Genomic DNA, 20651 nt, shown 5'->3' with positions numbered 1-20651 from the left:
TAATACATTTCAAAGTAAGTTGCAGACATTAGTATACTTTATACTTTCAGCATGCGTATCCTTAACTAGAGTTCAGTATTTGTTTATGTTTTCTGTCTCTTTGGACATAAAATTTATATGCAATGAAAGGGACTAATCTCAAGTATACTATTAATCCTTTTTGACAAATGTATGCACCTGTGTAACTCAGACCTCCACCAAAAACTATCATCATGCCAAAAAGCTTTCTTACTACTTTCCCAGATAATCGTTGCATCCAGTCCTCCAAGGATAATCACTTTTTAAATACTTTTCAACCAAAGATTAGTTTTACCTGTTCATGAACTTCATATAAATGGAATTATATAGCCTTTATTCTTTTGTGTAAGATTTCTTTCACCTCAGCATGTTTTTGAGGTTCATCCAAATTGTGGAGTATATTAATAGTTCCTTTTTATTGGTGAGTTGTATTCCATTGTATGCTTATACCGTGCTTTATTCTCCTGTTTATGGGCCCATGGACTTTCCCATTTTTTTGGCTATTGTAAATAAATCTATGAAGGTTCTTTTATAGATTTTTTTTTTTTAATTAAAAAATTTTTTTTTATTTTATTTACATGGGCAGGCACCGGGAATCGAACCCGGGTCCTCTGGCATGGCAGGCAAGCATTCTTGCCTGCTGAGCCACAGTGGCCTGCCCTATAGATCTTTTTTTTGAGCTACATTTTAATTAGTTTTGGATAAATATGTGTGACTATCATAGGGAAGTATACGTTTAGTTTTTTTTAGAACCTGAATCATAAGGAGGCACGTTTTCATAAGAAACTTTTTTCACTTGTTTAACTACAAATTGTTTATTTAAAGGGCTCGTGTGAATAGCATATAGTTTTGTTTTGCTTTGTTATCCATTCAGTTTCTGCTTTTTGTTTATTGTTAATTAACATGTAATATAATTATTGCTGTGGTTGTATGCAGTCCCATTATAAAACTATTTGCTTTTTTTGCCCCTCAGGCTTTTCATCCTATGTTCCTCCTTTCTTGACTTATTGGGATTTCTTTGAATTCCGTTTTAATTGATCTACTAGCCTTTTAGCTCTTCCTCTTTGAATTATTTTTTTGTGTATTTGTTTTGGGGATTGTAATAAATACATCCTTATGTTTTCACAGACTAATTAGGATAAATGGTTATTTGTTACATTAATAAATAAAATATAATAATGCACCACTTCAGGTACCATCTGATTCTTCTCCTTCTCCTGTATGTTTAAAATTTCACCTTATAAACACCACAATTTATATTACAATTTTAGTTTAGTTATATGCATTTTAAAGAAATTAAGATGAAAATATGATCTTTTATACCTACCCACACAATTACCATTTCAAATACTCTTCATATCTATCCTGTAAATCTGTTTACAACTGGTTCCTTTTCCCTTCAACTTGTATAACTTTCTTTAGTGTTACTGTTGTGCAGGCCTCTGATAATAGATTCTCTTAGTTTTCTTTTATCTGAAATTATTTTAAGTTCTTCTTCACTCTTGATAGATATTTTTGCAGAATCTAGAATTCAGAGTTGACATGTTTTTGTTTTCATTTTGGTTTTTGTTTTGAACTTTAAAGCATTTTTCTGTTGTCATATTGCTTCCACTGTTTCTGATGGGTAATCTTTAGAAATTTGAACTGTTATTCTTCTGTATATAATGTGTTTTTCTGTTTCCTTTCAAGATACTTTTTATTACTTGTTTTTGTAATGGTTTGACTATGATATACCTAGGTATGGTTTTCTTGGAGTTCAGTGAGCTTGAATCTGAAATTTTTTTTTTACCCTTTCTGGAGATACTTCATCATTGAAGAAATCTTCAGTTTTTTTTTCTGCCCAAATTCTCTTTCTTGGATGTGTGATAGACATCTTGATATTTTTCTAAAGGCCCCTTAAAGTCTAGCTCTCCTTGCTCCCCCACCCCCTTTATCTTTTCTTCTCTGTACTTCAGGTTGGATGATTTCAGTTGATCTGTCTTCATATTCACTAACTTCTGTCATCTCTAATCTTCTGTTCTGTCTTTCCAGTGAATTTTTTATTTCACATAATATCTTTTATAGTTTACAATTTCCTCTTATTTGTTTTTTATAGTTTCTGTTTCTCTGTTGATTTCCTGTCTTTTCATTTATTATGAGCATATTTTACTTTCAGTTCCTGGGCATAGCTATTAACATCCTCATCTGTTAATTCTAACATCTGGTTTATCCCAGGTTGGTGGCCATTGATCATCTGTTCTTTTGTGTATGGTCTTGTTTTCCTATTTCTTCATTCATTGAACAAATGTGGATTGCATCATCATCATTGTTAATGATGCATTGTAGATACTCTTTTTTATTTTATTTCTCTGCAGAAAATAGATTTTTTAAAAATTTGGCCATTAACTTGGCTGAACTAAAACTACAAATTCAGCCTCGCTTGCAGTACATGGCAATTAAAATCTCAGTTCACTTCTTTTATACTTACATGTTTAGAGTCTGTTCTACAGATGTGTGTTTTGAGAGGTCAGTCAGAAAGTTAGACATATTTATACACAGAATTTGGGGATGTCCTTTCAGGGTTTCTTCATTTATTTTCTACCTGCTTTGATTCTGTTCTCTTTGTCTTCTGGTTCTTAAAGCCAGTATGACCTTGAGTTTTCTATTTGACTTTTATTCACCATGTATAGTACCAATTGGAGCCTTTTGTTTCTTTCTTTGAAGTGACAGTCTGCTTTTGCTCACTTTCCATAGCTTCCTGAGAATTGTTTTAAGTTTTTTTTGTCCAAAGTTCTTAGTTATTTGTAGGAGGATTGGTCTGATAGGATTTGTTCTGCCCTTAGAAGTAGACCTCTGTTTCACTACTTTTTTTGTTCCTTAGTTTTATCATTTCTTTCTATATGAATTTATTGTATTTCTTTTTCTTTTAGTTTTAAATTTTCCTGAGTTCCGTTGTGGATTTTTCTTTGACTCATGGGTTGTTTAGGAAATTTATTTTCAAATTTCAAAACATACAATGTTCTAAACTTTTGTTTTGAATGGTGATGTCTTCAGTGCATCATGGTCCAAGAACATGGTCTCTGTGTTATTTCCCCTTCCCTGTCTGTTGGAACTCCTTTGTGGTTTAGTGTGTGTTTTATCAATTAGATACTGAATTCAGTTGGTAGTAACATTAACACAACTTTTGGAAAGATATTTTTTATTTTCTCTACCTGATTTTTCTCTACTTTAAAGAAGTCCTGAGGTAGGCTATCTACTGCTGGTCTGCTTGCTCCAAGATTACCAGGAGTTGGGCTCTGTTTTTCTGCTCTACATCGTTCGCACTAGCTTCCATTCTTAATATCTTTCTTGATCTAGGATGAGTACTGAAGTTCCAGCCATCAAGTCTGTGTTTTAATAAGGAATCCCGAAGAAGGCAAGAGAGATTACAAGGGATACATATTAGCTCTCTGTCACCCTTTAGTGAGTTTTCCTGGATGGCCCACTTAGCTACTTCTACTTGTCTGTTACTGGCTAGAACTTAGTCACTTGGCCACAACAAGTTATAGGAGAGGTTGGGAAATGTAGATCTTTTTTTTACTTAAATATATTAGTGCTTGAAAAAGATGGACATTTACTTACAAAAGATTAGAATGATTGCTGAATTAGCAGTTCTCATAGTGCACACTTTTTCACAATTTGTATAATTTGTTTTTAGTTTTCTAATTGTTGGATGAGGGTTCTATATAAGTCCATTAGATTGAGTTTATTAATCTTTTTTTTATTTTTATTAATTAATGGAAAAAAAGAAATTAACACAGCATTTAGAAATCATACCATTCTACATATGCAATCAGTAATTCTTAACATCATCACATAGATGCATGATCATCGTTTCTTAGTACATTTGCATCGGTTTAGAGGAACTAGCAACACAACAGAAAAAGATATAGAATGTTAATACAGAGAAAAGAAATAAAAGTAATAATAATAGTAAAAAACAAACAAACAAACAAAAAAAACCAAAAAAAACCCTATAGCTCAGATGCAGCTTCATTCAGTGTTTTTTTTTTCTTTTTTTTTTATTAATTAAAAAAAGAATTAACAAAACAATTAGAAATCATTTCAATCTACATGTACAATCAGTAATTCTTAATAACATCACATAGTTGCATATTCATCATTTCTTAGTACATTTGCATCGATTTAGAAAAAGAAATAAAAAGACAACAGAATAAGAATTAAAACAATAATAGAAAGAAAAAAAACAAAAAAAACAAAAACAAAAAACCTATACCTCACATGCAGCTTCATTCAGTGTTTTAACATAATTGCATTACAATTGGGTAGTATTGTGCTGTCCATTTCTGAGTTTTTATATCCAGTCCCGTTGTACAGTCTGTATCCCTTCATCTCCAATTATCCCTTCTCTTTTTTTTTTTTTTAATTAACAGAAAAAAAGAAATTAACCCAACATTTAGAGATCATACCATTCTACACATGCAATCATTAATTCTTAACATCATCACATAGATGCATGATCATCATTTCTTAGTACATTTGCATTGGTTTAGAAGAACTAGCAACATAACCGAAAAAGATATAGAATGTTAATATAGAGAAAAAAATAAAAGTAATAATAGTAAAATCAAAACAAAACAAAACAAAACAAAACAAAAACCTATAGCTCAGATGTAGCTTCATTCAGTGTTTTAACATGATTACTTTACAATTAGGTATTATTGTGCTGTCCATTTTTGAGTTTTTGTATCTAGTCCTGTTGCACAGTCTGTATCCCTTCAGCTTCAATTACCCATTGTCTTACCCTGTTTCTAACTCCTGCTGGACTCTGTTACCAATGACATATTCCAAGTTTATTCTCGAATGTCCGTTCACATCAGTGGGACCATACAGTATTTGTCCTTTAGTTTTTGGCTAGACTCACTCAGCATAATGTTCTCTAGGTCCATCCATGTTATTACATGCTTCATAAGTTTATCTTGTCTTAAAGCTGCATAATATTCCATCGTATGCATATACCACAGTTTGTTTAGCCACTCGTCTGTTGATGGACATTTTGGCTGTTTCCATCTTTTTGCAATTGTAAATAACGCTGCTATAAACATTGGTGTGCAAATGTCCGTTTGTGTCTTTGCCCTTAAGTTCTTTGAGTAGATACCTAGCAATGGTATTGCTGGGTCATATGGAAATTCTATATTCAGCTTTTTGAGGAACCGCCAAACTGCCTTCCACAGTGGTTGCACCATTTGACATTCCCACCAACAGTGGATAAGTGTGCCTCTTTCTCCGCATCCTCTCCAGCACTTGTCATTTCCTGTTTTGTTGATAATGGCCATTCTGGTGGGTGTGAGATGATATGTCATTGTGGTTTTGATTTGCATTTCTCTAATGGCCAGGGACATTGAGCATCTCTTCATGTGCCTCTTGGCCATCCATATTTCCTCTTCTGGTAGGTGTCTGTTCAAGTCTTTTTCCCATTTTGTAATTGGGTTGGCTGTCTTTTTGTTGTTGAGTTGAACAATCTCTTTATAAATTCTGGATACTAGACCTTTATCTGATATGTAATTTCCAAATATTATCTCCCATTGTGTAGGCTGTCTTTCTACTTTCTTGATGAAGTTCTTTGATGCACAAAAGTATTTAATTTTGAGGTGCTCCCATTTATTTATTTCCTTCTTCAGTGCTCTTGCTTTAGGTTTAAGGTCCATAAAACCGCCTCCAATTGTAAGACTCGTAAGATATCTCCCTACATTTTCCTCTGTTTTATGGTCTTAGACCTAATGTTTAGATCTTTGATCCATTTTGAGTTAACTTTTGTATAAGGTGTGAGATACGGGTCTTCTTTCATTCTTTTGCATATGGATATCCAGTTCTCTAGGTACCATTTATTGAAGAGACTGTTCTGTCCCAGGTGAGTTGGCTTGACTGCCTTATCAAAGATCAAATGTCCATAGATGAGAGGGTCTATTTCTCAGCACTCTATTCGATTCCATTGGTCGATATATCTGTCTTTATGCCAGTACCATGCTGTTTTGACCACTGTGGCTTCATAATATGCCTTAAAGTCCGGCAGCACGAGACCTCCAGCTTTGATTTTTTTCCTCAAGATGTTTTTAGCAATTTGGGGCACCCTGCCCTTCCAGATAAATTTGCTTATTGGTTTTTCTATTTCTGAAAAATAAGTTGTTGGTATTTTGATTGGTATTGCATTGAATCTGTAAATCAATTTAGGTAGGATTGACATTAACTATATTTAGTCTTCCAATCCATGAACACGGTATGCCCTTCCATCTATTTAGGTCTTCTGTGATTTCTTTTAGCAGTTTTTTGTAGTTTTCTTTATATAGGTTTTTTGTCTCTTTAGTTAAATTTATTCCTAGGTATTTTATTCTTTTAGTTGCGATTGTAAATGGGATTTGTTTCTTGATTTCCCCCTCAGCTTGTTCATTGCTAGTGTATAGAAATGCTACAGATTTTTGAATGTTGATCTTGTAACCTGCTACTTTGCTGTACTCATTTATTAGCTCTAGTAGTTTTGTTGTGGATTTTTCCGGGTTTTCGACGTATAGTATCATATCGTCTGCAAACAGTGATAGTTTTACTTCTTCCTTTCCAATTTTGATGCCTTGTATTTCTTTTTCTTGTCTAATTGCTTTGGCTAGAACCTCCAACACAATGTTGAATAATAGTGGTGATAGTGGACATCCTTGTCTTGTTCCTGATCTTAGGGGGAAAGTTTTCAATTTTTCCCTATTGAGGATGATATTAGCTGTGGGTTTATCATATATTCCCTCTATCATTTTAAGGAAGTTCCCTTGTATTCCTATCTTTTGAAGTGTTTTCAACAGGAAAGGATGTTGAATCTTGTCAAATGACTTCTCTGCATCAATTGAGATGATCATGTGATTTTTCTGCTTTGATTTGTTGATATGGTGTATTACATTAATTGATTTTCTTATGTTGAAACATTCTTGCATACCTGGGATGAATCCTACTTGGTCATGATGTATAATTCTTTTAATGTGTTGTTGGATAAGATTTCCTAGAATTTTATTGAGGATTTTTGCATCTATATTCATTAGAGAGATCGGCCTGTAGTTTTCTTTTCTTGTAATATCTTTGCCTGGTTTTGGTATGAGGGTAATGTTGGCTTCATAGAATGAATTAGGCAGTTTTCCCTCCGCTTTGATTTTTTTGAAGAGTTTGAGGAGAGTTGGTACTAATTCTTTCTGGAATGTTTGATAGAATTCACATGTGAAGCCGTCTGGTCCTGGACTTTTCTTTTTAGGGAGCTTTTGAATGACTAATTCAATCTCTATACTTGTGATTGGTTTGTTGAGGTCGTCTATTTCTTCTTGAGTCAAAGTTGGTTGTTCATGTCTTTCCAGGAACCCGTCCATTTCATCTAAGTTGTTGTATTTATTAGCGTAAAGTTGCTCATAGTATCCTGTTATTACCTCCTTTATTTCTGTGAGGTCAGTAGTTATGTCTCCTCTTCCATTTCTGATCTTATTTATTTGTATCCTCTCTCTTCTTCTTTTTGTCAATCTTGATAGGGGCCCATCAATCTTATTGATTTTCTCATAGAACCAACTTCTGGTCTTATTGATTTTCTCTATTGTTTTCATGTTTTCAATTTCATTTATTTGTGCTCTAATCTTTGTTATTTCTTTCCTTTTGCTTGTTTTGGGATTAGTTTGCTGTTCTTTCTCCAGTTCTTCCAAGTGGACAGTTAATTCCTGCATTTTTGCCTTTTCTTCTTTTCTGATATAAGCATTTAGGGCAATAAATTTCCCTCTTTGCACTGCCTTTGCTGCGTACCATAGGTTTTGATATGTTGTGTTTTCATTTTCATTCGCCTCGAGGTATTTACTAATTTCTCTTGCAATTTCTTCTTTGACCCACTCGTTGTTTAAGAGTGTGTTGTTGAGCCTCCACGTATTTGTGAATTTTCTGGTCCTCCGCCTATTATTGATTTCCAACTTCATTCCTTTATGATCCGAGAAAGTGTTGTGTATGATTTCAATCTTTTTAAATTTGTTAAGACTTGCTTTGTGACCCAGCATATGGTCTATCTTTGAGAATGATCCATGAGCACTTGAGAAAAAGGTGTATCCTGCTGTTGTGGGATGTAATGTCCTATAAATGTCTGTTAAGTCTAGCTCATTTATAGTAATATTCAGATTCTCTATTTCTTTATTGATCCTCTGTCTAGATGTTCTGTCCATTGATGAGAGTGGTGAATTGAAGTCTCCAACTATTATGGTATATGTGTCTATTTCCCTTTTCAGTGTTTGCAGTGTATTCCTCACGTATTTTGGGGCATTCTGGTTCGGTGCATAAATATTTATGATTGTTATGTCTTCTTGTGTAATTGTTCCTTTTATTAGTATATAGTGTCCTTCTTTGTCTCTTTTAACTGTTTTACATTTGAAATCTAATTTTTTGGATATTAGTATAGCCACTCCTGCTCTTTTCTGGTTGTTATTTGCATGAAATATCTTTTCCCAACCTTTCACTTTCAACCTATGTTTATCTTTGGGTCTAAGATGTGTTTCCTGTAGACAGCATATAGAAGGATCCTGTTTTTTAATCCATTCTGCCAGTCTATGTCTTTTGATTGGGGAATTCAGTCCCTTAACATTTAGTGTTATTACTGTTTGGATAATATTTTCCTCTAACATTTTGCCTTTTGTATTATATATATCATATCTGACTTTCCTTCTTTCTACACTCTTCTCCATTCCCCCCTTTCTGTCTTTTCGTATCTGACTCTAGTGCTCCCTTTAGTATTTCTTGCAGGGCTGGTCTCTTGGTCACAAATTCTCTCAGTGACTTTTTGTCTGAGAATGTTTTAATTTCTCCCTCATTTTTGAAGGACAGTTTTGCTGGATATAGGAGTCTTGGTTGACAGTTTTTCTCTTTTAGTAAATTAAATATATCACCCCACTGTCTTCTAGCCTCCATGGTTTCTACTGAGAAATCTACACAGAGTCTTATTGGGTTTCCCTTGTATGTGATGGATTGTTTTTCTCTTGCTGCTTTCAAGATCCTCTCTTTCTCTTTGACCTCTGACATTCTAACTAGTAAGTGTCTTGGAGAACGCCTATTTGGGTCTAATCTCTTTGGGGTGCGCTGCACTTCTTGGATCTGTAATTTTAGGTCTTTCATAAGAGTTGGGAAATTTTCAGTGATAATTTCTTCCATTAGTTTTTCTCCTCCTTTTCCCTTCTCTTCTCCTTCTGGGACACCCACAACACATATATTTGTGCGGTTCATATTGTCCTTGAGTTCCCTGATACCCTGTTCAAATTTTTCCATTCTTTTCCCGATAGTTTCTGTTTCTTTTTGGAATTCAGATGTTCCATCCTCCAAATCACTAATTCTATCTTCTGTCTCTTTAAATCTACCATTGTAGGTATCCATTGTTTTTTCCATCTTTTCTACTTTATCCTTCACTTCCATAAGCTCTGTGATTTGTTTTTTCAGTTTTTCTATTTCTTCTTTTTGTTCAGCCCGTGTCTTCTTCATGTCCTCCCTCAATTTATCAATTTCGTTTTTGAAGAGGTTTTCCATTTCTGTTCGTATATTCAGCATTAGTTGTTTCAGCTCCTGTATCTCATTTGAACTATTGGTCTGTTCCTTTGACTGGGCCATATTTTCAATTTTCTGAGCGTGATCCGTTATGCTCTGCTGGCGTCTGGGCATTTAGTCAGTTTTCCCTGGGTTTTGGAACCAACAGGCTGACACATCCTTCTGTGAAATCTCTGGGTTCTGTCTTTCCTATCCTGCCCAGTAGGTGGCGCTCGTGGCACACGTTTGTCTGGGGTTCCACCAGCAAAAGGTGCTGTGGGTCCTTTAACCTTGGAAAACTCTTGCCGTGGGGGAGGTTCGCCAGCCTAAGCGGCTTGGAAGAGTGCCAACCGGCCCGCTGGTCCGAACGCGGGGACGGTCGCCGGCCGCCGCAGCCCGGGAGAGCGCCCGACCGAATTTCCTAGTCGGCCCGGGGTGCCAAGCGTGGCGGGAGGGCGCCATCCGCTCGCTCCGGAAGAGTGCACCGTTCCCAGCCGGACCGGGGAGTCACGTGTTTGGAAGGAACTTCCCTGGTCACCGTTCTCCGCGGTCTGGGGATTTCCGACCCAACTCTCTCAGTTGGTCTTGGAGGCCTTGCGTGGTGGGGGCGCCAGCCGCTGCGGCCCGAGGGGACCGCTTGCCCAATTCTGCCAGCTCGTCTGGGAAGGAGGAAGGGAGGGGCTCCGGCCGCTTGCCGTCCCGCCCGGGAAAGCCTGCGCCCCTCGGCAATCTCACCGGAGCTGGTCTCTCAGACAGTCAGCCGTTCCAGGTTGGGGTACGCTGTCCCTTTGATCTCCGTCGTGGCTCTGGGAGCTGCTCTGTATCGTCTCCACTCCTCCAGTAGTTGTTCTGGAGGAGGAAAGGTGAGGGTGGCAAGGCTGTCAAGGACGGTGGCGGAGGAGCTGGTGAAGGCGGCAGAGGGCATGGTGGTGGTTGGAGAGCCGCCGGAGCAGGAGGAGAAAGGGAGGGATAAGATGGCGGATGGAGCGCCCGAGCAGGAGGGGAAAGAGAGGGGCAAGATGGCGGCGGGAGCGCCGCCCGCGGAGAAAGAGGGAGAGGAGGGTTGGCTGGCTGGCGGCGGGAGCGCCACCCGCGTAGAAAGAGGGAGAGGAGGGTTGGCTGGCTGGCGGCGGGAGTGCCGCCCGCCGAGAAAGAGCGAGTTTTTTAATCTTTATTAGTCTTTTCTATTCTTATTATCTTTGTCTACTTAATTTCGTATTTACTGAGAGAGGTGTTTTAAACTCTTCCACTAAATGCAGATTTATCAGTTTCTGCTTGTAATTCTGGCAATTTTTACTTTTATACATTTGAGGTTATGCCATTATATAGTTTAAAATATTTATATTTTAGTGTTTTGTATTAAAAATTAAGGTAATATTCAGTTATTTCTGGATAATGTTCTTTACTTCATTTTATGGTGTTTCAAGAGTGAAATATATTGACATTCTTTTGTTTAACATTTCAGGGTTTATATTTTTGTCCATTTACTTGCATTGGTTTTGTGCCCTTGAATTTTATATATATGTTTCCTAATTTAAGTAGCTGGATTTGTTTTTATCCTTACTTATCTTGGAAGCTTGAACCATTTACATTTGATATTGATATATTTGACCTTATTTCTATAATATTATTGTCTGGATATTATTTATCTAACATTTTATTCTTTTATCCCGTTTTCCTACCTTCATTTGAATTTTTGCTTTTCTTCAACTCTATTTTTCTCCTCAGTTCTTCCTTGTTAATTGACTCATTTTGTGAAACTATTCTTTTCATCTTTATTAATATTTTTGTCTTAAAGTATATTTCACCTGCTATCCAGAACACTACATCAAAGATTCTTGGTTAGTATTTGCCTGGTTTACCTTTTTCTATTCTTGTTCACACAGCTTTACTATATCTTTATATTTTACTTATTTAGTAAATGGAATCAACCTAATTTTTGTCTTTCTCCAATCTGACAATCTCTGTCATGTTTTTCTTATTTAGTAAATGGAATGAAAACATCTAGTTTTGTCTTTCTCCAGTCTGACAGTCTTTGTCTTTGAACTTTGGAGTGTTTTTGACTATCGTATTTATTGTAACAAGTGATGTATTTGGATTTTTCTTACCATCTTATTTGGTGATTTCTGATTGATTGGTTTTTTTTCTCATCTTCATTGCCTTCTTTTAGATTGACAAATACTTTATCCTTTTCCATTCCTTGCTTTAAAAAATCTTTCTCTAGCCCAAGTCATGATCATAATCTCACTTATTATCTTCTATCAGCTTTATTATTTTACATTTTATGTGTATAGTTCGAGTTCAATTTTTTTACATCATGTGAAGGTATGAATCAAAATTATTTTGTGTGGATTTCTAGTTGACAATACACCATAACTTGAAAATACCATCCTTTTCAAAAACTGCCCTGCAATTGTGACTGTTTTTTTTTTCATTTTTACTTTTTGTTTTTTAACTTTTTTTATTGTATAGCATTTCATATATACAAAGCAAAGAAATAAAAAAGCAGTAGTTTACAAAGCATTTTTCAACGAGTAGTTACAAGACAGATCCCAAAGTTTGTCATGGGCTACCATACAATCTTATATTTTTCCTTCTAGCTGTTCCAGAATATAGGCGGCTAGAGGGCTTAAATATTTTTTTCTTATCATCGACTTTTTTCCTTCTTTTTTTTTGTGAAAAATAATATGTAATCAAAAAAGCTATAAATTTCAACGCTCAGCACCACAATTAGTTGTATAACAGATTTCAGAGTTTGGTATGGGTTACAATTTCACAATTTTATGTTTTTGCTTCTAGCTGCTCTAAGATACTAGAGACTAAAAGAAATATCAATTTAATGATTCAGCAGTTATATTCGTATATTAAACCCTACCATCTCTGTATAACTCCACCATCAACTTTGATCTTTCTCCCACTCCTTAGGGGCATTTGGGCTATGCCCATTCTAAATTTTTCACGTTGGAAGAGGCTGTTGATTATATGGGATAGGGGAATGGAACTAGCTGATGTTCTGGAGAGGCTGGTGTTTCAGAACTTATCTGGTCCAGGGACCCATCTGGAGGTGGTAGGTTTCTGGAATATTACCCTATTGCATGGAACCTTTGTAGAACCTTAATAATGCTCTAGGTGTTCTTTAGGATTGACTGGAATGTTTTTGGTTGGGGTTGGCAAGTTATGGTAGGTAGCAATGTCTAACTGAAGTTTTCATGAGGATAACTTCCAGAGTAGCCTCTTGACTCTATTTGAATTCTGTCAGCCACTGATACCTTATTTGTTATACCTCTTTTCCCCCTTTTGGTTAGATGGCTTTGTTGATTCTGCTGTGCCGGGGCCAGAACCATCCCTGGAAATCATCTCCCATGCCACCAGGGAGACTTTCATCCCTGGATGTCAAGTCCCATGTGGTGGAGATGGCAGTGGTTTCACTTGCACAGTAGGGCTCAGAGAGAGGCCACGTCTGAGCAACAAAAGAGGTCCTCTGGAAGTAACTCTTAGGTATAGCTATAGGTTGGCTAAGCTTCTGTGCTGTGGCTTCACAAGAGCAAACCTTAAGATCAAGGGCTTGGCCTCTTGATTTGGGTGTCCTTAATGTTTGACACAATATCAGGAGTTTCCCTGGTGGTAAAGTTTAATAGTTCCATATTTTTTTCCCCATCCCTCAAGGGACTTTGCCAGTACTTTTTGATTATCTGCTTAATGTACTCTGAGATGTATCCAGGCATTACATTAAGCTATAGATGATTAAAGACCCTGATTCTTATTATGTGTTTGATTTGTTTAAATGATCCCTGTGTTTGATTTGTTTAAATGATCTATCCAGACAGGTCGAGTTAGATAATGTGACAGGTCGAGTTAGATAATGTGCTACAGAAAATTTAGGTTCTGGACAAAATAAACCTTTCTTCCTTTGGTCTCAACAGTATATGTGATTCTAAATATAGACAATGTCTTCTTTACCCCTTATTCTGAATTAACTTAATCCTGACCTGACCGATCAGTTTCGTTCTTAACTCCAAATATCAGGTTGTACATATATAAAACAGTCTCTCAGAATCTAGAAATAATCATTATGATTCCAGGCTGAATGTGACTGTTTATAATTTAGGCCTCTGCTTTTTTATAAGTATTTTCTAGATGATACCACACAATAAGTGCTCTTTTGTTTTTGGCTTATTTTGCCTCACCAAATGTCCCACAGTTTCATTTGCATTGTTGCTTTTTGTAGCAGCACAATATTCAATCATATGAATACACCATTATTTGCCGTTCTGCTTCTCAGTCAGTGCATCCTTCAGCCACCTCCATTCACTGGGCATCATGTATAATTATGCATCATTATTATTTTTTAATGTAGGAGAACTAGACTACCATTCAACCTCTTCTATGGGATTGGCAGCCCTATAGAAGAACTCCTTTTTTAATGTAGCATTTGATGTTTTTTTATGCTACATAACTTCTATCATTAAAAATTAATTTTCTAGTTTTCTAGAAAAAAACTAGAAAAACTAAAAAAGTAAAAAGAAACTAAACTAGTTTCTTTTTTTTTTCTTTATATGCTGTATGGTATATGCGTGTGTATTTCTTACTTAGGTGTGATTCACATGATGTTCAATTAACTATTTTAAAGTATACAGTTCTGTGGCATTTAGTGCATATACAATGTTTTGCAACTACCATCACCTCTCACAACTATTTCTTCATCCCAGAAGGTCAATGTGTCCTTTATTAATAAGGGAGAATATTCTAGTATCATCAGATATCTTGATAATATTACAGTAATATGTGTAAGATACATGAAAATGGTCTGTTGGTTTTGGCAATTCAGTAAGCTTTAATGACAATAATAGACAAATTGTAGTGATATTAACAAATAGTAAGTAAAATTGCAGATGGACGAGGACTGTAAGTACAGAACATGAAAAACACCCCGTTTAACATAATGTTTGTGAGGAAAAAAATTAAATACTGTAAGTATTTTGAAAATGATAAAGCATTATGCATATGTGAAGTATTTTCAATATGTTTTCACAGAATTCAGAAGTGTCGGTCTTTGAAGTCAACATTCGTTTTATTGGAGGCCTACTTGCAGCATATTACCTTTCAGGAGAGGAGGTAAGCAAAATCAAGTAAAAATTGTTATGTGGGGGAGGTTGTGGATGGAATTTATTAATAAAATAAAAAATTTCCCATAACATATCACTTTTCTAAATTCACTAATATTGAACTAATGTAAAGAATTGTTGAAAGAACTGCATGCTTCCTGTAGAACTGTTCATTGGGAATAAATATGTTTTCTCAAGAATCTCAATAAAACATATTGTCATCATGGATCCTAGCTTTATGTATGTACACTATGTCTCCTTTGCATTGTGGGTCTTTCTTTTAATATGTAGTTATGAGAATGATATTAGGTTCTTAATATGCATTTGTGAGCTGTATTATGAGGTAATATAATTTCTTCTGTATTTTGCAATATGTTGTTTCTTTCTTCCAGAAACTTCTACCTTATACACTATTTCAAAGGCTTTATGTCTGCCATTGCAGTTAATAGTACTTTTCAAACAAAGATGAGGAAGAAACTAGTATGACCAAAATCAGAGAATCAGTTAGGAAGAATTCAGACTAAATATTAATGATTAAAACCTCCTATTTGGAAATTGAATGCAACTTTTAGCTACAGTTTGAAAAAAGAAATGCCACAGCTTCTCTGATTTCTTCTTGGGAGGTTTGGGGCAATACACAGAGATGTACTTGAGACCTAGGGTGATGGAGAAGTGTGTGTAAAATTCCTTCTCACTCCTCAGCCAGTTAAGAGGTGGAGTTTGAAAGTGGGAGAAGGAGAAGCTAAAGAAGAGGTTGTAAGTCATTTCTATTTCAGTTTCAGAAATAGTATTAATATTTCTGAAAATATTATTAATTTGTTCATCCAGATGATTTGTAAGAGCTCTTTATGTATTTAAGAAAATATGTCTTTTGTTATATGTGTTGTTGTGGGTATATCTTGTTGTTTTCTTATTTATTGTTTATTTATTTTTGATCTGTAGATTTTATTGAGATATATTCACATAGCATATAGTCTATCCAAAATAAAGTGTCTCACAGTATCCTTACTTAGTTGTACAATCATCACTCTCAATTTTAAATAGTTTTCATTGCTCCAAAGAGAAAAACTTACAGATAGATAAGAGCCTCACTAAAGAGAAAACCCAAAATACCTCATGTGCCCATTTGAAGCTGTTATGTATCCCAGAAAAGTCATGTCCTTTTGCTGATACAGTGTTTCTTTTTTAAAAAATATTTTCTTTGATAAATCTTAACACACATACATTCCATACATGGTGTACAATCAGTGGCTCACAATATCATCACATAGTTGTGTATTTATCACCATGATCACTTTTAGAACATTTGCATCACTCCAGAAAAAGAAATTAAAAGAAAAAAGTCATATATCCCATATCCCTTACCTCTCCCTCTCATTGACCATTGGTATTTCCATCTATCCAGTTTACTTTATGCTTTGTCCTCCCTATTATTTGTTTATTTTTTATCCATATTTTTTTTTACTCATCTGTAAATACCCTGGATAAAAGGAGGAAAAGACAAAAGACACAAAGTTTTCATAATCCCCCAGTCACATTATAAAAGTTATATCTTTATACAATCATCTTCAAGGATCAAGGCTACTGGAACACAGCTCAACAGTTTCAGGTACTTCTATCCAGTCACTCCTACACACCATAAACTAAAAAGGGATATCTTTATAATACATAAGAATAACCTCCAGGATAACCTTTCTACTCTGTTTGAAATCTCTCAGCCACTGACACTTTATTTTGTTTCATTTCTTCTTCCCCCTTTTTGTCAAGAAGGCTTTCTCAATCCCTTGATGCAAGGTCCAGCGCATCCCAGAATTTCTGTCCTATTTTGAGAGGTAGATTTAAATCCCTGGGAGTCATCCTGCATAGTGGGGGAGGGCAGATAGTTCACCTGCTGAATTGGCTTGGAGAGGCCGTAGCTAAGCAACAAAAGAGGTCCCTGGGGGGACTTGGAGGCCTAATGTTAAGTTGGCTTAGCCTATCCTTTTTTTTAATTTTTATTTTTATTGATAAATCTTATCATGCAAACATTCCATACATGGTGTACAATCAGCGGCTCACGGTATCATCACATAGTTGTATATTCATCACCGTGATCTTTTTTTAGAATATTTGCATCACCCCAGAAAGAGAAATAAAAAGAAAAAAGAAAACTCATGCAAATCATACCCTTTACCTCTCCCTCTCATTAACCACTAGTATTTCTATCTACTCAATGTATTTGAACCTTGTCCCTCCTATTACTTGTTTTTATGCATATTATGGTCATACCACCCTGAACTTGCCTCTATGGTTTCTGCTGAGATATCCATACATAGTCTTATTGTACTTCCCTTGTACATGATGAATTGCTTTTCTCTTGCTGATTTCAAAATTTTCTCTTTGACATTTGGCAATCCGATAGTGTCTTGGAGTATGTCTGTTTGGATCTGTTCTGTTTGGGGTATGCTGCACTTGGATATGTAATTTTATGTCTTTTATAAGAGATGGAAATTTTTCAATGATTGCCTCCATTTGTCTTTCTCTTTGTTTTTCCTTCTCCTCTCTTTCTGGGACTCCCACAGCACATATATTCATACACTTCATATTGTATTCAATTCCCTGATACCTTGCTAATACGTTTGCATTCTTTCCCCTATGTTTTATTTTGTGTGATAGATTTCAGGTGTCCAGTCCTCTAGTTCATTAATTCTTTCTTCTGTCTCTTCAAATCTGTTGTTGTAGATTTCCATTGTTTCCTTAATTAGTTTATTTTGGAGGTTGTTTTCACTCTCTTACCTAGGATTTTCCTGCTGGATGGCTTTGCCCTCTGTTCTTGGACATTCAGTTCAGCTTATCCTAAATCTGTAGCCTAGGTTCTGTTTAACTGATCAGAATTTTTCAGTTTCTTGCCCTGCCTGTATGGAGGTTGTTTTTTTTTTATTATTTGAGTACACTCTTTCAGGTATTATAGACCCCTGTTATGTTTTTCCACACTACACAGGCCCACATCTCAGGAGAAAAGAGTTGCCAGCATCAGTTTTCCCTGAGGTTGAGACCCAGCAGGGTGTCAGTGTTTCCTACAAAGTCTTTAGACTCTCTTCTTTTCCTGTCCTGCACAGCATGTGGGGCTTGTCTGCCCATAGCTTCCCACCAGTTAATGTGATGTGGTGCCTTTAATTTCAGTAGACATTCCCTGCTGGGGGCATGGTTAAGACAGAGGTAGGATTGTAGAATGATTTTAATTGCTTTAATTTAAACAATTAATTTGCTGAATGGCAATTAATGGCTGAAGGAGGGATTCCACTTGAGCTGGGCCCCAGGTTTTTCTTGGGGGAAGATACACCCTTTAGGGAATTAACTCCTTTCCCCTGACTAATTATTTTTTCTCTTAGACAAGCTTAATTACCCCCTCGCCTGAGGCAGTGTTGGAGCCCGAGACTGCTTTCAGTTCTGTCTAATGAGCTATTAAGGAGTGGAAAAAAAGCAAAAAACAAGTCCTTTTTAGACCTGGACCTCTGCTCCATGGGTTTGTCAATCAAGAGCTTACGTTGGTATGTGGCTCTGTGTATCCCCAGGCTCTGTGTGCCCCACTTTTCTTGGGATCCAGTCCCTTCCCAATATTTTGTACTGTCCAACTCAAAAAGCCTCCTATCCCCCACCTCCTGCAGTCCCATCACCATCTCTGCCTGGGCATAAATGCCTAGTTTCTTTAGTGCTTATTTCAGGTTTATCTGTGCTGGGGCCTGTTTTCAGTAGTTAGAATTTTTAAATTAGTTCCACAATTGGAGGTTGGTTGAGGTAAGCCCTTACTCCTAGTAAAGTCTGTTTCCTTTCCCCTTGGGCAACCAGCCTGCTCTGCCCCTGCGGGAAGGGTAGTGGCCTCTGCATCTTGGGGCACTTAAAAGTTCTGTATGGCACCTCAGCCGTTCCACCTGGTCCAGGCAGGTGTACGCTATGTATCTGGTCACTGATGTTCCCCCAGCACTTGTTCCTGACCTTTCCTGGCTATTTACTATTTGCTCTGGAGGATGAACTAAATTCCACAGCTCACTTACCACCATCTTGGCCAACCTCCAGTAGAGATTTTTTTTAAAAATGGCTTTATAGAGATATCTTCATCCACCATACAGTCCATTTAAAGTATACATCATTGGTTCACAATGATCATATGCTTTTGTATTCATCACTATGATAATTTGTAGAACAATTGCATCATTCCACAAACAGAAATAAAAAAAACAGTAAAAGCTCATATATCCCATACCCCTTACTTCTCCCTCCCCTTGATCACTAGTGTTGCTATCTACCCAACTTTTTTTTATCCCTTATCCTGGCCCTATTATTCATTAAGTGTTTGTTCCTATGATTTACTCATCTGTCCATATCCTGGATAAAGGGAACACCAGACACTAGGTTTTCATAGTCATACTGTAAAAGCCATATGGTTATACAGTTGTCTTCAAGAATCAAGGCTACTGGAACACAGTTTAACAGTTTGTTACTTTCCTCTAGCCTCTCCCATACACATAAACCAAAAAGGGATATCTATATCTGTATCCCTAAAAATAACCTATGTCCCTAAGAGTAACCTCCAGGATAATGTCTCGACTGTGTTTGAAATCTCTCCGCCACTAAAACTTTGTCCCATTTCTCCCTTAACCCCTTTTGGGCAAGAAGGCTCTCTTTATCCCATGATGCTGGGTCTTGGCTCATCCTGGGAGTCCTGTCCCACATTGCCAGAGAGATTTACACTGCTGGGAGTCATGTCCCACGTAGAGTGGAGGGCTGTGGGTCACTGCTGAGTTGGCATAGAGAAAAGAGGCCAAATAAACTGATCATATAAATTAAATTAGATAATGTGCTACCCAAAATATAAATATTGCACCAAATGACCATCCTTTCCTTTGGTCTCATACAGAATTGAAGCTTTAAAGTATGGACCATATCATCCTTTACCCTGTATTCTGGTTTACCTTATTCCTATCCAAATCATTTTCATTCATATCTCTAGTTGAAGTCTGATTACTTTTTCAATTTTTTTTGGCAGTTGCTGTATAAGGGTATGCTGACTTTCATAGCTTCAGTGGTTTAACTCAGATTCTCAAGTGTCACATACATACGTGAAGTTCAGAGAATGACCTGGTGATACTCAAATAGCTCAGTATCTCATAATTTAGAAATAATAGTTACAACTCCTGAATATATGTCACTACCTTAAGAATTTGCAGTCTAGAAATGGTTGCAATAGGTCCTAATTTGATAACCCATGCTCTAGACTTCAATTCTTCGAGTTTGTACATTATAGTTAGTCCTTGTGAGTGAGGCATGATAATATTTGTCTTTTTTGTTTTTGACATTTCCTTCAACATACTTTCCTTAAAGTTCAGCTGCTTGGTTTTATACATACATCACAGTCCCACCTTCATTCCCTCAGTCATTAGGCCACTGTGTCCATTGTGAATTGCTAACACTGCCGCCATAAACACCAGTGTGCAAATGTCCATTCCTGTCCCCTCTCTCAGTTCCTCCAGGTATATACCTAGCAATGGGGTTGCAGGATCATATGGCCACCCCACCCATAGCTGGAGGGCAAATTTTGGGAGAAAGGTCACTTGAGAGGACTTTCCCAATTCATTATTCACTAGTCAAAACAAGGCCAGGGAATCATGAGTGGAGGAGTAGATCAATTCCAAAGTGTCTGGGTGGGTGGGTGGGGGACTTGGGAGAATGCCAGATGTCCTGTTCCTCACTGCCCTCAGGTGAAAGTGGTCCTTTCAGTATCAGCCAGCTCCTCCTCTTCAGTCATGTGGTTGAGACAGACTTGTCCAGCTGTTTTTGCCTGTGGCTGGTTGAAACCATATCAGAGAGCTGGAACCCAGCTGTATGAATTACCCATGAAAGCTGTGAGCCTTGCTCAGCCATGTGTGCTCCTCTCCCCCATTCTTGGGGAAGAGCCCCCTTTATCAAACAGTTACCAGCAGCCTTAAGAAATCACTG

General features: G+C 36.6%; 1 protein-coding gene and 1 non-coding gene across 4 annotated transcripts in view; one reads left to right on the top strand and one right to left on the bottom strand.

The window, feature by feature from the left end:
• MAN1A2 (mannosidase alpha class 1A member 2) overlaps nucleotides 1–20651 on the top strand; it is a 236889-nt gene that overhangs the window by 76225 nt on the left and 140013 nt on the right. For all 3 annotated transcript variants that reach the window (XR_013159187.1, XM_077119755.1, XM_077119756.1), the window contains one exon: nucleotides 14605–14685. Coding sequence is in view for 2 of the 3 variants with exons in the window: in XM_077119755.1 (XP_076975870.1) it covers nucleotides 14605–14685 (81 nt within the window). In the remaining variant the exon portion in view is untranslated. The remainder of the gene's footprint in view (nucleotides 1–14604; nucleotides 14686–20651) is intronic.
• On the bottom strand, nucleotides 13920–14021 carry LOC143651118 (small nucleolar RNA U109). The gene has a single exon (XR_013159855.1). It is a non-coding gene; the product is annotated as a small nucleolar RNA U109 (small nucleolar RNA).

This window comes from Tamandua tetradactyla, chromosome 11 (assembly GCF_023851605.1).
Source record: "Tamandua tetradactyla isolate mTamTet1 chromosome 11, mTamTet1.pri, whole genome shotgun sequence".
In the NCBI taxonomy this organism is placed as follows: Eukaryota; Metazoa; Chordata; class Mammalia; order Pilosa; family Myrmecophagidae; genus Tamandua; species Tamandua tetradactyla.
The sequence above is the reverse complement of the archived record's forward strand: the minus strand, read 5'-3'. Positions and strand labels throughout refer to the sequence as shown.